We start from the raw sequence: 17,189 nt of genomic DNA, 5'->3' as shown, positions 1-17,189 counted from the left end.
AACTTTAATCAAATAAATGGACGAACCAAATATTTTCGATGAAACCGTCCATTTGTTTTATCTAAGTTAGATAGGCAAATGATTTCTGATTTGGCTAATTTTTTGCAAGGATGATCTATCAATGAAGATGATCCTTGCGAACAGTTCGGATCGACACAAAACGACTCGTGTGGGCCCCAACAAGGTCATACCTCAACATAAATAAGTTGAGGTATACCTCAACAGAAGGAGTCTGTATATAGTAGATAGAAGAGTAAACGCTAATTAGACATGAAATGAATTGAATGAATATTTATTCTATATATATAATATTTAACAGATTAAGCATGAAAGGTTTGGTCCAAGTTTTCTTTCTCAAATTTGTCTTTACATTCAGAATCTGGGTCTCTGTAAATGCTTATCTTATCCTCTATTGCTTACGCCTCTCCTGCAACTTGATCGCCCAATCGGCATTTCGTAATTGGCAACTCCATATATTATTATATTCTACTTGGTTTTGAGAAAAGTTGTGAAAATAACATGTTTTGGATGTGAGGGTAAATATGCCTACGTTACAAATTCTCTAAATTATAATTATTTTTGTTTGTCATAATGATAAATTTTAGACTCAACATAATGTAATAATTATTGTACATATGTTATAATTAATATATTTAGTTATATTTCTAATACCATATTATTTGCATGCCACGTGATGTACATTAAGGTCGCAATAATTTTTCATGAATTATTCTATGTACCTTTGTATATGTGTTCCAAAGAAAAGATTATCAAGCTTCTGTCCAAGTTGGTAATATATTCGACTCAACGACCCAAAACCCCATACAACTTTATTTTTTATTTTTCTTATTTAGAGCGAAGAAACAAACTTAAAATTTCTCCAACTTGATAAAAACAAACATCATATACCAACCACAAAATGGAATCAACGTATCCCGGCCCGAACGATAGAGAAATATTTATGCATTTTAGGTTCCATCACAAAATTTATTTGATTAATACGGTACAGTTTCTATCAAAAGGACCACAGGCAGTCGTGAATTAAAAATAATGTATGGTCCAATTCTATCAAATTGAAACAAACTCTATTTTAACTACTGGTGGTCCGGTGGCCAATGGACCCGCATGTTCATGGCACTTGAGACACCATGCATGCAACAATCTCATCAAGCTTGTATCGTATTTTGCATATCACTCTTCAATATCCAGTCTCTTAATTAACTAATTAATTTTAGATTATAAGATCTTAAGAAGGTAATAAGTATCTAATAGGTAGAATTACTTGCAAATCACACCGTATAAGAATTACATCTACGATTTGGAACTTAGAAAATGTGTGAGTTTTTTATTATTTGAGTCATCTGTAAGACTTTCAAACTAAAAAAATAATTACTTGAGTTGGGAACTATACTTGAAGCAAAATGATAATTTAATCAGTCATTTTATTTTCAGGAGGGTCAACTTGCAATCCAGAAAAATTTAAAAATTGGGGCAGGGATATTATGATAACTTCAACCAGACCAACTTGCTGTTTTTTTTTGCCCTCTTTTTTTATTTGTTTTCCCTTTGGCTGAAGTACCTTCCACCTGACCACTTGCTGTTTTTTTTTTCTTTTATCTTTTTCTGTTTTTTCTTTGGCTGAAGTACCAACTTGTTTCTATTTTATCATCCCCACATGAACTTTCATCACTATATAATATATATTATTTTTGGCTTTGAAAAATGCAAACCAACTCATCTCTCTGTTTGTGTGTGAGAGAGAGAGTGCTTAAGATCATCACCCACCAGAAAGAGAAGGCCCAAACCGTCTCTTTCTTCCTCTCACACACTCATATATAGAGCAACTAAAAACCCTCAAAACCAATTCACATTCATTCAACAACACAATCTCAAACGATCAATCGATCATCAGTTGGGTAAGGCCAGTCTTCGATCGATCAAATGCCTCCGAATCCGCCTAAATCCTCAGTTTTACTCCACCGCGTCAACGCCACTACCAATACGGCGTCGTCCCAGTACCAAACCCACCAAATGGCGGCGGGACTCATCAAGAACAAGCGGACCCCACCGCTCCTTCCCGAAGCGGTGGCTCGGCACCACACGCACGTGGTGGGCCCCACCCAGTGCTGCTCCGCCGTGACGCAGGAGATCGCGGCCCCTGTCTCCACCGTTTGGTCGGTGGTCCGCCGCTTCGACAATCCGCAAGCCTACAAGCACTTCGTCAAGAGCTGCCACGTCATCGTGGGGGACGGCGACGTCGGCACGCTGCGCGAGGTTCGCGTCATCTCCGGGCTCCCCGCCAACAGCAGCACGGAGCGCCTCGAGATCCTGGACGACGAGAGCCACGTCATCAGCTTCAGCATGGTGGGCGGGGACCACCGCCTCTCCAACTACAGGTCGGTGACGACGCTCCACCCGGCGTCATCGCCTGACCGTACGGTGGTGGTGGAGTCGTACGCGGTGGACGTGCCGCACGGGAACACCAAGGAGGACACGTGTAACTTCGTGGACACCATCGTTCGGTGCAACCTGCAGTCACTCGCTCAGATCGCTGAGAATTTGGCCAGACGTAACAACAACAAGTCGGCATCCCCCACATGATGATGATGCATTGATGATGATGAGTAATTGAATATCGAATTATTTAATTATTGATTATTATGAGTATTAAGTATATTTATACCTTAATCATGGCTAGCAGCTTAGCTTGTTCATCTCCTTCTTCTTGATTATTATACGTAGTCTAGTGTTTCAAGTACGATCATCAATCAATGTCTGTGAGTTTGTAGTTTGTACTGTACTACAGTTGGCCTCTTTTTTGGCTAGGGGATACGCCGTCGTTTTGTGGTTTATCAGATGAAACAGTCACAGCTACCAGTTTAATTAAATATGTTTAAGAGAGCTTATTAATATCAATTCTGTCTTGTTAATTTTTGCACCATTAATTTGAATTGTGACATTAACAACAATGGCAATATGGCATGCAGACGCCGAGACACGAATCTTGATAAGAAATAAATACGCAGCGTTTTAATGTGAATTATACATAGATATATAGCAGAATAGCAGGTAGCCAGGCTTTAACTTTTTAAATTTTGATGGTATGGCAATGGCAGTGAGGCAGAGAGAGGCAGTGAGAGAGGTAGGCTGAAGACCGAGACTGTGCGACTGGTACATATATGTGTCAGTAAAGGGTCAGCTGGGCATGCATTAGAAGGGGCAAATCGGGAAATTAACAAAGTAAGATCATCACTATATAAAAGAGTGCATGTTGTTCAATTTAATGTTGTTTAGTGAATATTATAATTAAGTTAATTCCCACTTGAGTTAATTAATATTTGCGACGCCGGCATTGAGGTCTGAGTTAGCAGCCTCCACAAGTTAAGGCGTCCATCACGGTTTTCAGTTGTATATATGTTACTTTATTTATGAACAAGGAATCATGTAGATGTTTTATATATAAGATAGTTAATTGTGAATTTCTGATTGTAATGTAAAGCTCGAAAATGGAGCAAGTTTAATCAACAAAAAATTAAGTATTAATGATGGGATGAATGACCGGTCATGTTGTTGTTGTTGTGTCTGATTTGCACCGCCAAAAACGTTATGTTTAATTGGTATGTAGGTCTGCGATTAGGCATGGCATCACATACACATGGTAGCTAGCTGTGATCTGTCTGGTATAGGCAAATATGGAAAAGGGGAATACCTGCTTGTTGGGGTAAAATACACAACTAATATGGTATGGATTTTAGTTACATTGGAAACTGTTTAAGAGTGTGGAGGTTGATGCAGCACTTATATATAGGGCACAAAGATACAGCTAAATTAAACACAATTATGTTTAAAAACTTGTGGAGTCTATGCAAGTTCTATTAACTTGGTGGATTTTGTATAATACCAAGAAAGTGAAAATAGATCAATTAGAGAAACATTTTGGTTTATAAATCATATCAAGAATTACCATCATTAATTAGATTATAAGAATAGAAATCTTAATTAGGGTAATAAGAAAACTAAATAAAATGGGAAGTTTTGAAATTGACAAAGATTTTTTATATACCCAACAATCAATTTAATTAATCGTATATGCTTTCATAGTTTTAATTAACCATGGAATTCATTTGAAAAACATCAAAATCATGGCGAAGTATGAATATTAATTCTTGAAAGCTTAGGTATTTTACTTCCTAATTATCAAATTTAACGGTAATAAAGGGAGGTGGGATTTAGATAGTTGAGTTATAATATGAATATAATAGAATGGAATTGAATCCGGCTTAATTCAAGGAGATGATCGATTTATCTCTCCATTGTTTTTGTCTTTATTTAAAAAGAGTGGAAAATGACATATATATATATATATAGAGAGAGAGAGAGAGAGAGAGAGAGAGAGAGAGAGAAAAAAAAAAAAAAAAAAAAAAGGAAAAAAGTGGTAAAGGAAGAAATTAAGAAGCAAATTGACATATTGTATTGTACATGCAATGCAGGTAGGCTAGAAATTTCGAATGGAAGCAAAGCAATTGAAAGAATGCATGGGGTTGGAGTGTTGGAGCATATTAAAATAATGAACAACGTGATGGGAATCAATGAATATATATAGCTGCCCACTTGATGATGACTTTTTTCATAATTACTCAACTGGCTTGGCCGGGCTAGCTAGCTGTTGTTAGCTAGAGAGAAATTTAAAAGAGGCAAATATATACATGCAAGTTGAAGTTGTCGTCTCTCTTTCTCTCTCTCTGTCATAGTGATTGGCGATTTAAAGAAATGCAAGTTGGGCTTCTTTTTTCTCTGATTTGTCTGGTGGTTGCTGCTGAGTTTTGATGTTTTGAATGGGACTAGTAAGTACTGTTAAGCAAGTTGGGCATGCAAGTGGGAGAGAGCTAAGGCTGCCTTTTAATGATCCCCGTGTATTCTTGTCTGTCTACTTTTCAATGCTTTCACGCCACTCATCAGTCATCACCACCCCATATCATATCACCCTCTCTCTCTCTCTCGCTGCATCATATTCATGGGTCTTTTATGTATGGAATTTGACCATTGGATCTTACTCATATATGATCAGGATCAGCTAGCTAGCTGCTTCAAAATTCATCACCATATATGCATGTCAGAATCTGCTTAATTCAACACACAAATATTGATTACTTTAATTCTAATTCTTACTTTCCATAGTCAATATTTGTATCCTCGAGACTGGGAAATGAGAATAATCACGTTTCTTTTTCTTTTCTATTTGCCCTTTTTCCAGTCAGCCAATTTTGCTTTTTGAAGGGTATATGACATAGTGCCATATGAAATAGGCCATATATTTTGGTCAATATGGGACATGTATTATAGGGTATAAGATTTCATATATGAGGGATGTGCGTATATATCATATATGCATCATCACATACGCATGAGGCCCAACCAACTTGAGTTTTCTTTACGACAACGAATTGGGATGTGGAAATGTCAACCACCCAATTGAACCCAATTTACCAAATATGTATATCCTTCATGCAGCCCCTATTTGGCCTATTACGTACGTCTTCCATCAGCTTCTTGTTCATCACATTCACAGGATCGATAGGAATACATACAGCTCTGTAATTAAGTCTTAATTAACATTTAATTATATCATCATCATAGAGATATTTGGAATGCCATAAAAAGAGTGAGTGGTTCCAATTATTGGAATGCTGATGGATTATGGATCTTATTTTTGTGTATCATTTTTCTAATAAATGTAAAATTAGTGAATTACACACTAAATATATCTGGTTTATTTATTAGAAGCATGGTACACTAAGCTAAAATTAAAATGAAACAAAAAAGTTTTAGTTTTAGATCCATCAATTCACTAATCAGTTTAGGATACGTGTTAATTTGGTCATATGATGTAATTTCACACTTTTCCCCTTAACCATGGAGCATGGTAGCTAGCTTGATTAATAAAATTCAGGCGAATTAATGCCATAATTATCATGATACGAGAACCAAACTTGACACAACTTATCGACTAACTGAGCCATATATATTATATGTTCCAACCTATTTAACAACGTTGCTTGCTCATCAAAGAGTTTTGATTAATTGCATACCGAAAAAAAAAAAAAAAAGACTTTTGATTAATTATTGCCATTTAATTGTAAAATTTTTCAATACTCAAGTCCTTAAAATTAATGGTCAACGGGACCTTGTCATATCAGTACGTATTAGCTGCACATATGCCATCTAGTTGATTTTATAGGGAAGCTGAAAATTATTGTGGAGCTAGAAGTTAACTGCTAATTTAATTCCATAAAATCTATGTTTAATGGCTATGTCCAGTTTGATAGAATTACAGCATTCAATCTAAAATTAATTGGCAATGGGTGGAGAGATTCAAGACTTATAAGCACATATGCTAAGCTCTACGCCCCCGCACGTGTGGCGAGATTTTTGAGTTTTACACGTGAACAAATTGTATTGGGTGATGTGGGAGCACGTGTGGCCGTTGGGCCTTACACGTGGATAACCAAGCTCTGATACCATGATAGAATTAGAGTATCCAACCCAAAATCAATTGGCAATGGATGGAGAAACCCAAGACTTATAAGCACATATGCTAAACTCTAATTTTCCAATGTGGGACATTGCTCCACATTACTCTCAACACAGTTAATGTTGACCACCAATATTATTTGACTCATTATATATAAAGGTGGAATGTTCATGTCTAATTCATGGGTGTGATATTCTAATTAAAGATTAAATTAAAAGTAAAGTGTTTTACGCATAAATCAACACCATTTTGAAATGATTAGAGATCAGCAAAGTAATGTCTAAATCCAATGATTCAAAGCGAAGGTAAAAATTATAGAATAAGAAAATACCATTTTCAATTGTCTCAACAATTGAGGAATCAAAATCATCTGACTGTCCGAGATAAACACCAACTAGTAATCAGGTGGAACTATCCAAACTGATAAGAAAAGAATATATTTTACCTCTATATATCACATATCAACATCTCACCAAAACTTCTAAACAAAATATATACGTTATATAATGGCTTAGCCTAGACACATTGCTGCAAACACAATCCAAATAGTTAAATAGTCCCATTGCTGAAAACAAAAGGGTGCTCTGGGATGATCAACTTTCAAACCAGACCAGTACAAGCCAATTCAAAGCCATGCCCCTATCCATTGCTTTCATTAAACCAAACAAGAAATGCAAACCCACTACTCCTAATTCTGCAAACTAAGTCATGAAAATTGTTTCTCACCCACCACCCTGAGAAGCTTCAAAAGGGATCAGGAAAACACAGACTGACACATGCACACAAGCCCAAATAGATCATCAAGTTAGCAATGAATCAAATGGTGGCTAAAAAGCCCCAAATAGTTCCCACAACATGGGGCATAAGGAGCAGCCTGAACTCCCTCATTGCCATCCTTGTGGCAAGTCTGCTTGTAGCCGCTGTTTATCTCACCCAAGATGGTGCACAACTATTAGAAGATTGTACCACATCGAAATATTACCATTCTGGGGACCACAATATTAATATTTCAAGTAGCAGCTGCAATTTGTTTTCAGGGAAATGGGTTTTTGATAACCAGTCTTATCCTCTGTACAAAGAGAGGCAGTGCACTTACATGTCAGACCAGTTGGCTTGTGAGAAGTTTGGGAGAAAAGACTTGGGTTTTCAGAACTGGAGGTGGCAACCCCACCAATGTGACCTTCCTAGGTCTCTCTGATGGCTAGTCTCTATTTCATGCACATATAATTAAGGGTTTTTTTTTTTGTGTGTGTTGTTTTTTAGGTTTTCATTTTTTGGGTCACGATATAATGATGAGGTTGTGTTTTAAATGGCTGTTTTTTGAGTTTTGTGGGATTGTTTTGTCATGTTAATGTATATATAAGGTAGGTTCAATGCCACAGCGTTGCTTGAGAGGCTGAGGAACAAGAGGCTAGCGTTTGTTGGGGATTCATTGAATAGAGGTCAGTGGATTTCCATGGTCTGCCTGGTCGAGTCAGCTGTCCCTCCAGAGCTCAAATCCATGCACACCAAATTTAATGGCTCATTGAGCATCTTCAAAGCCACTGTGAGTTTCGTTTTCCTTTTCTCTATATTTGTAAGTCTGTAGGCCTTCGAATCAGGGTGGGTACCATGCTATAACCCAATTTCTTTGGGCTTGGATCGGTGTTTACTAAAGCCTAAATCGGCAAAAACTAAGGCCCAACCAAACTGATAATGGAAACTGATCCCTGTCCACACAAAACTTGAACGACAAAAAGGTTGTTTTTTTTTTAAGCCCATAGTGGAAAATACAATAATAGGCCAGTCCATTCTCAAAAAATCAGTGATAGGCTGGCCCACTTTAATAAAAAGGCAGCGTTCAGCAATTTATTCTAGCTTATTGAATCCAATCCTATGCATCAAATATGCAAAAAGTGTGATATTGTATTTTTTAAAAAAATGTCGTATTGTGTTCATAAAACTCTCTGACTTTGGGATGGAAGTGAGAAAGTTCAAATAAAAAAAAGAAAAAAAAAAGAGAGAGAAGGTTTCCCTGACATATTCTTCTCCAACAGCAGTACAACTTGAAAATGGATAAACAAAGGAAATAGAATCTTCCTGCTGTCAGAATTCTCATATTCCCACCCTTCCCTCCTATATAGTATTCTCCAAACCCAACAAAATATTATGCTGATTATCAAAACACTGCTAATGTTAGATTAATAAATGTAATTAATGAACTCAGGAATACAATGCCACAATTGAGTTCTACTGGGCCCCATTGCTTGTGGAATCAAATTCGGATGACCCAGTGAACCACCGGCTACCAGATCGGATAGTTAGAGTGCAGGCAATTGAAAAGCATGCTAGGCATTGGACTGATTCAGACATTCTCGTTTTCAATTCATATCTTTGGTGGAGAAGGTCCCTAATGAATGTTTTGTAAGTACAGCTTTGCATTGCAATTTTTAATCACCTCCCAACCAACCCTTATATATAATCAAATTAGGTAGAAGTTAGAACCACCAAGTTGACCTTGCTTGCTTGCATATAAATTTTTATAATCTTGTTTTGGCCATGATTAAGGTGGGGATCTTTTGAAAGCCCAGATGGGGTATACAAAGAGGTTGAGATGTTGAGAGTCTATGAGATGGCTCTGAAGACCTGGTCAGATTGGTTGGAGGTCCATGTTAATAGGACCAAGACCCAGTTGTTTTTTGTCAGCATGTCACCTACTCACCAAAGGTACACTTATTCGAATAATATAGAATGATCACATTTCTAATCACAATAATAGATTATGTGATATTAGAATTGATGTAATTGATATAGTAAGTACATATCAACTGTCATATCATATCAACTGTCATATCATATAACCGATAAAAACTTTAAAAATGCCAGTTATTTATCATTGTCCTATATGATACAACTTTTAACCATTAAAAAGCAAGTAAAATGCTATTAACATTGCAGGGCTGAAGAATGGGGTGGGGGAAGTGGTGAGAATTGTTACAAGGAAGCAGAGCAAATTACAGAGGATGGCTACTGGGGAAATGGTTCAGATCCTAAAATGATGGGTGTGGTTGAGAATGTACTTGGTGAGCTGAAAGTGAGAGGTTTAGATGTGCAAATGCTCAACATAACCCAACTCTCAGAGTACAGAAAAGAAGGCCATCCATCTATTTATAGAAAGCAATGGGAACCTCTAACAGAAGAACAAGTGTCAAATCCTAGTAGTTTTGCAGATTGTATACATTGGTGTCTCCCTGGAGTGCCTGATGTGTGGAATGAGCTCCTCTATGCTTACATTTTCCATCAATGACAACTTGGGTTTGGAAATACGAAAAGTTCCAAACAGATCAAGCTTGTACCATCTTTTCTGAATTAGTAAAAATCGTGTCAAATGTTTCAATGAATTAGTACACAATGCAAAAGGTTTAGATTGAGTCATTGAGCAGGGTTTTAAAGGAAAGTATGATATGGCTTTAAATTGCATGACATGTCAAAATGTTAGTGGGGAAAACAAAGTAAAAGCTGAGGCATTTATGGGTTGCCTAACAAGGCAGATCTTGATGTCCATTTATTAATGTAAAATGTGTGCCACACAACTATGATCCTTAAAATCTTAAAAGCCTGTATTGGGCCATTGGCAAATCTTAAAGCCTAACAAAGTTAGAAGTTAATCAGTATTACTTTACCTTTTCTTCCATAAACCCTGTTATTGGCAATTTTGGCTTTCCCTGGACCCCTCTGGTTCCCTGACTGCAAACACCAACTCAATTATTAACTATAAGAAAACACAATCACACATATAATATAACATCTGATCAAAGATAAAAAAATAAAACTTTAATATAAAATGTCCTTCATGTTACATAAATTAAAATTGGCACCTTCTTATTCCTGGCAAAAAGTAAAAAACTATGAATAAAATCACTAAATTCAGCTGATGATGACTAAGCGGTCCAAGCCATTAGGTGCTAAATAATAAGACAAAGATAATATTCTCGCAAAATAAGGTTCATTAGTATTACCTGCCACCCCCAATCACTGTTCGGACAACGAGTCCATCATTACAGGTAAAAATCTAATTGATAATGATATCCTTGAGAGAATTAAAGCCCCTTACTATTTCTTTTCTTTTAAATTCTTTGGTCAATAATTTTCGAAGCAAGCAAGCAAGACTCGGTCTTTCATGATGCAGAGGTGGAGCAGAAAGAAAACCCATTTCCCTGTACTACTGGTCGTCTTGTTTTTGCTCATAGTGCTCTCGATTCTCCAAAGTGAACGCAGCATTTCGGAAAATCAGCAAAACCCAGATCGTGCTCATCACCATCAACATTCAATCACTTATGTGAAGGCAAATCTTTTCAGCCATCAAAGCCATGCTCCAGGTAAATAGGCCTTCTGGGTCCACCTTGATGTATTTGTTCAGTATTTTTGTTAATTCTTGATCAATTCCTTTACTGGGTTGTGGTCTTTTTTTATTTGATGAGGTGGGTTTTGTGGATTTCAGAGGTTTTGGATAGATTCAGTACATGCAACTCCACCAGAGAGTACAGTGGTCGGAAAATTGCGTGGACTGACCGTACGCCGGAGAACGGTCGCCGGAGAGAGAGCTTGCAGAGCTGTGACGTGTTCTCAGGCACATGGGTGTTCGATAATACTTCGTATCCGCTGTACAATGAGTCGGACTGCTCTTACATGTCGGACCAGTTGGCGTGTCACAAGCATGGGAGGTCTGATTTGGGTTACCAGTATTGGAGATGGCAGCCCCACAATTGCAACTTGAAGAGGTAAAGTTGTCCTCTTCTTTCTTCTAGTTGTTTTTCAGTAACCATTTAGATTTTCTTTGTTAATGTGCTTGGCTTATGGTTGTGTTTTCTTGTTTGGAATTGGAAGCTGTAATTCCATATTCTTTGTTTAGTTTAATTGCTTCCTATGGTAGAGTTCGAGTAAGCATTTAATTCCATATGGGTTTAAAGCAATTTCGTGGTAAATGAAGATGCTTGGACTCAATATAACTGGAATTTGTTTTGATGTTATATAATGTCTTGACTAATATAGCGAAACAATGGTAAGAATGGTATCCAGTGTATGTATATGGGATTGTTGAGTTTCCTTTTAATTTAATGTTTGGGTTCATTGATAGATTATTTGTTTTCCTTGTATAGATGGGATGTCACTGAAATGTGGGAGAAGTTGAGAGGCAAAAGACTAATGTTTGTAGGGGATTCATTAAACAGAGGGCAATGGATATCAATGGTGTGCTTGTTACAATCAGTGATTCCAGCAGATAAGAGGTCCATGTCACCCAATGCCCCTCTTACCATTTTTAAAGCAGAGGTAAAAGGAATTCCTATCTAAGAAGGTGTAGACTGCAATTAAACTTAACCCCAACTAATGGGGTCTCGGTACCAACTATAATCCCTTAGGCTGCTCTTGTCTGACTAAGGGAAAAATGTGTTTTGAGTTTGATTGCACAATATTCTTTAGGAACAATTGAGTCGCCAGTAAATGTTGACAAACTAGGACACATGAAATTTTGGGTGTGCTTGTCTGTAGGTGAGGGTCATTGCATGGTTAGCAGAAAGATATATCTTGAATATGTCAGAACATCATTTTCATTGCTTTGATTTTTTGTCATTTGCAGGAATACAATGCTACTGTGGAATTTCTCTGGGCTCCACTTCTTGTAGAATCTAATTCTGATGACCCAGTGAATCACAGATTGGATGATCGGATAATCCGTCCAGATTCAGTTCTTAAACATGCATCAAAATGGGAAAATGCTGATATATTGGTTTTCAATTCATACCTGTGGTGGAGACAAGGCCCAGTTAAGCTGTCGTAAGTATAATGGCAATAACTTCCAGGTTTCAGCCTAGAAAGAACTGAGATAATAGAATCATAATGAATTGATAATCTTTATTGATCAGACTTCCAATTCATACAGATGGAGCGCTGAAGCAAATGGTGTTTGTGAAGAATTAGATGGTCTGGGAGCCATGGAGTTGGCCATGGGAGCTTGGGCAGACTGGGCTTCTAAAGTTGATCCCCTCAAGAAGCAGGTCTTCTTCGTTACAATGTCTCCTACACATCTCTGGTAAGCACCAAGCCCTCCTAGAACATTCTTTTTATCCCATCAATTTGGTTGTTATTTCTAATGAAAATTTCAATCTTATTCCATCATTCCATGACCCTGAAATAGATATAGGCTTCTTGAGGCTTACATGAGGTGGTCAATTAGGCATTGTCTATGTAGGCACTGGTCAACTTTAGGACTGCTTTTACTATCAGTATTATGCCCAACTGTAATCCATAAGATTAGAGGTTCTTCTGGAGTTGGACCTGGCGAAGATACTCAACCAGTATGCTTTCTTGCACTTAGACTTTTGTGAGGTGGCCTCAGAGTGTATAAGTTCACAATCTCTACATGAATAATGCGTAGTTACTTAAGATGAAAGTTGAGTTAAAATCAAAGTCTCCCTTGAAGCTATCATTAGGATAGCTTTAACCTTTAAAGATCAGCTATTCTCCAAAATTTTGTAACTTGAATTTGTGCTTACTGCTCATCTAATAAGTTTTCTCAATTCAGGCTAGATGCCTTCTAATTCCATTTTCCTGTGACAATGTTTCCTTCAGATCTTTTTTCACCACCTAATGGAGGACACTTTTTCCTAAATATGTTGAAGCATGTAACACAACCTTAGGATTTTTGAAAGAGTTAAGAAAAAACAAGTACATTTGGATCCTCACATGGTGGACCAATGTTGCATAGTTAATGGTTTGCACATTGGTCTGAACTGCCACACATTCAAATATGGCATGTGTATACACAACTTGATATCAATCTAGTTGTAAAGAGGATCCTAATACCTAAACCGCAATTTCATACTTAGGTCATCTGCATTATCATCATTTTGGAATCTGTTTAGAACCGTCATCCAATATTTAATTTCCTGAAATCTCAGGAGTCGAGAATGGAAGCCAGGAAATGAAGAAGGTAACTGTTATAATGAAAAATCCCCTATTGATTTGGAGGGCTACTGGGGAAGTGGTTCTGACCTGCCTACTGTGCGCATGGTGGAGAAGGTTCTCAGCAGGTTGAGTTCAAAGGTTTCGGTTCTCAATATTACTCAACTATCAGAATACCGGAAAGATGGTCACCCATCCATTTACCGCAAATTCTGGGAGGCACTGAGGCCTGAACAATTGTCTAACCCTGCGAGTTACTCTGATTGCATACACTGGTGCTTGCCTGGTGTACCTGATGTATGGAACGAGTTGCTATTCCATTTTTTGTAAACAAATGTACAATTCAAGGCATTCATACTTGTTTCATACAGCAATTGGCCTTGTTTTCTCAACCCCATGTGCATTGCAGTCAGGACTGAAAATCATTAGTGCCATTACTTACACCATTCGATTCTATAAAAATATAGTGCAATAATAAAGGATCCATACATGCTGGGAATTATGAGGGTCTTAGTTGTTATTTTGTCATAATCACGAGTTAATTTATGAAATACTCCAAATCCAGTACATGAAATCTGGATTGGGATTTTTCTCAATTCAAACAAACTCAAGATGCTATGCCCCAACCTTAAACCATTTATAGGGTTTAAATCATAAAACCAAACATATATAGTTGCAAATATATAGTTGTTGTATCATGCATGAGGCAATATATTAAACCTATTCGCCTTTTCAGCAATTAAAAAATGTCTCTTTTTTCCTTATGAAACAAGAATGACGTACTTGTATAAATTGCCAAAAATAGCTATCCTTACCAAAAGAAAAAAATAAGAAAAAGACATGATAAGGGAGCTTAAAATTTTTATAAACACCGACTCTGAGCAACAATGCAACATGGTTGAATGAAGATGGAACGGTTTCCAAAGTAAAATGGAGAGGAGTCAGATGTTGCTGTGGCACAATTACTGTAAAGGGACAAATTAAGCTACAAGGCAATTACCCTTTGGTCTTTATGGAGGGTTTGGCCCTTATGGGAGGTAAGGTCCATCCTGATAAACAGAGACTCTTGCACACGTGCAGATAACTCAAACTTGATCCAATCCAGTTTGAATTCAAAAGAATCATCAAGATCAAGCTCAACTGATTTATCCTATCCTCCTGGATATGAGGGCTGTTATACTTTTGATTATTTGAAACTTAAACTGCAACACTTGTAATCTACTTGAGTTTTATAAATAGAGAAACCATGGCCTATGAGGGGCACGGCTTACACTCATTTCTTCTCCTTGCAAAGTTCTGTTCTTTATGGTATCAGAGCCTACTGTCTAAACGACACCCTCCTCCAATTTTTTTTTCTCTCCTCACCTAAAATGACAACCCTCAACAGCTCCAGCTCTACTACTCCCTCTACCGCCTCTGCAATGCCACCCATGGCAAATTTCCTCACCACTATCAAACTTGACCGCACAAACTACCCCCTCTGGCTGGCCCAGATGGGACCATCGCTGCGAAGCAGAAACCTGTTAGGCTACGTGGATGGAACAAAAGTCTGTCCACCCTGCTTCATTACCGACTCTGACGGTAAAATCACGGATCAAGTATCTCCTGCCTATGAATCATGGATTCAGGAAGACCAATTAGTTCTCAGTTGGCTTAATGCGTCTCTTACCCCTTCAGTTCTCTCGGTGGTTGCTCGGTCCACCTCTTCTCGGGCCACATGGGTCTCCTTGGAAAAACGATTCGCATCTCAAAATCAGAACCGCATCCTCCAATTACGTGGCGAGCTTCTTCGCACCACTCGGGGTGATATGTCTATCTCTGACTACCTCGACAATATTAATTCCTTAGCGGACACCCTTGCTCTTGCCGGCTGCCCCGTCACTGATGGTGATTTGGTGACAATCATCATGAACAATGTTGGGCCCATGTATGAAACTACCGTAAGCTCCGCGCAAGCACGTGATACACCCATCACATATGAAGTCCTTGAAGCACTTCTCCTCTCAGCCGAAAGAAGAATGGCTGAACAAAACCTCCCTGCTCTTGACACTGGAGCCACAGCTCTGCACGCTCACAGGTTCCGTGGTGCAGGACGCCACTCCTCTAACTTCTCTGGTGGACGACACTCTTCCAACCACTTTACTGGTGGACGACGCGGCAGCAACCGTGGGCGTGGTTCTCCTCATGGTTCCTCCAGCAACCACCGCGACCCCTCCATACTCGGTGCACCTCCCTCAAATGGAAATCACTCCTTCTCCACAAATCGTGTTCCTTGTCAAATTTGCTCTCGCCCAGGCCACTCTGCTCTTGACTGCTATCAGCGAATGAACCACTCCTATGAAGGCAAAATTCCCACACAGAAACTCTCAGCCATGGCTGCCACCCAAGGACCTCGGCCCTCTACCTGGCTCACGGACAGTGGAGCAAACACCCATATCACCTCTGACATTGGCAATCTTGTTCACTCCAAAGAGTACCGAGGATCTGATACTGTTGGTGGTGTTGGTCACGGTTTAGGTTTGTCTATATCTCATATTGGCTCATCCACCCTATCTTCTCCTCATTCATCATTTCATCTCAAAAATATTCTACATTGTCCAAATGCTTCAACTAACCTTTTGTCTGTTCATCGCTTCACTAATGACAATCAATGCTACTTTGTTTTTCTTCCTGACTCTTTCTATGTGAAGGATTTGCAGACGGGGAGGACGCTTTTCCAAGGGAGGAGTGAACACGGTCTCTACCCACTTCATCTTCATCCATCATCTGCCGGTTCCGCCTCCTCGTCCATATCAAGTCACTTTGCATTTGTTGGTCATCGCGTGACTTCCTCTCTTTGGCATGCACGCCTTGGTCATCCATCCTCTGACATCCTACAACCTTTGCTCACAAATAAAGTACTACCAGTTAAGGGTCCTACTAGTTTACCTTTTTGTCACTCGTGTCCTTTAGGAAAAAGCACGAAATTACCTTTTCAATTGTCTAATTCTGTTTCTAATTTCCCGTTAGAACTTGTCCACTCTGATGTATGGTGTTCATCAATTCATTCAATAAGAGGTTATAAATATTATCTATTATTTGTGGATGACTTCTCACGTTACTCATGGATTTTCCCAATGAAAAATAAATCTGAAGTTTATTCCATCTTTATTCGTTTTCGTGCATATGTTGAAAATTTGTTCTCTTGTAAAATCAAAACCATTCAAACAGACGAAGGAGGTGAATACACAAAACATGCTTTTCAAGAATATTTAGCCAAAAATGGTATTCACCAACGGTTTTCGTGTCCCAAACACCCCGAACAAAATGGGATGGCCGAACGAAAACACAGACACATAGTCAATGTCGGCCTCACTCTCTTGGCTCACTCCCACATCCCAGCACGTTATTGGGTTGATGCGTTTAATGCTGCCCTCTATTTAATAAATCGAACACCATCTCGGCTACTCGAAAATCAATCTCCCCATGAGAAACTCTTCAAACGTTTGCCTCAGTATAATTTTCTACGGGTTTTTGGATGTGCCTGCTTTCCTTACTTAAGACCATATACTAGTTCTAAACTTCAGTTACGCTCAAAAAAATGCGTGTTTATTGGCTATTCTCTCAATCATCTTGGATACCGTTGTTTGGATATTGACACAGGTCGGGTCTACCTCTCACGTCATGTAGTGTTTGATGAAACATCCTTTCCCTTCAAAGATCGGTCTGTTCACTC

The 17,189-nt window shown here is 38.4% G+C and overlaps 3 protein-coding genes across 3 annotated transcripts; all 3 read left to right on the top strand.

Annotated features, from left to right (window-relative positions):
* Positions 1-1,706: 1,706 nt before the first annotated feature.
* PYL4 (PYR1-like 4) lies at positions 1,707-2,941 on the top strand. Its single transcript, XM_086246277.1, has one exon. It carries the CDS (start codon positions 1,942-1,944, stop codon positions 2,599-2,601), a length of 660 nt encoding a protein of 219 aa, XP_086102403.1. The 5' UTR covers positions 1,707-1,941; the 3' UTR covers positions 2,602-2,941.
* A 4,247-nt stretch (positions 2,942-7,188) lies between these two features.
* Positions 7,189-9,952, top strand: TBL34 (TRICHOME BIREFRINGENCE-LIKE 34). Its single transcript, XM_086247587.1, has 5 exons — positions 7,189-7,720; positions 7,901-8,078; positions 8,739-8,935; positions 9,080-9,238; positions 9,470-9,952. Exons 1-5 carry the CDS (start codon positions 7,344-7,346, stop codon positions 9,816-9,818), a joined length of 1,260 nt encoding a protein of 419 aa, XP_086103713.1. The 5' UTR covers positions 7,189-7,343; the 3' UTR covers positions 9,819-9,952.
* Positions 9,953-10,567: 615 nt separating this feature from the next.
* On the top strand, positions 10,568-13,982 carry TBL35 (TRICHOME BIREFRINGENCE-LIKE 35). The gene is made up of 6 exons (XM_086247139.1): positions 10,568-10,890; positions 11,013-11,292; positions 11,671-11,842; positions 12,150-12,346; positions 12,453-12,602; positions 13,471-13,982. Exons 1-6 carry the CDS (start codon positions 10,692-10,694, stop codon positions 13,802-13,804), a joined length of 1,332 nt encoding a protein of 443 aa, XP_086103265.1. The 5' UTR covers positions 10,568-10,691; the 3' UTR covers positions 13,805-13,982.
* The last annotated feature ends 3,207 nt before the right edge of the window (positions 13,983-17,189 follow it).

The sequence above is a fragment of the Dryas octopetala genome, chromosome 6, assembly GCF_963921425.1.
Source record: "Dryas octopetala chromosome 6, drDryOcto1.1, whole genome shotgun sequence".
In the NCBI taxonomy this organism is placed as follows: Eukaryota; Viridiplantae; Streptophyta; class Magnoliopsida; order Rosales; family Rosaceae; genus Dryas; species Dryas octopetala.
This window is presented reverse-complemented; position numbering and strand designations above follow the sequence as displayed.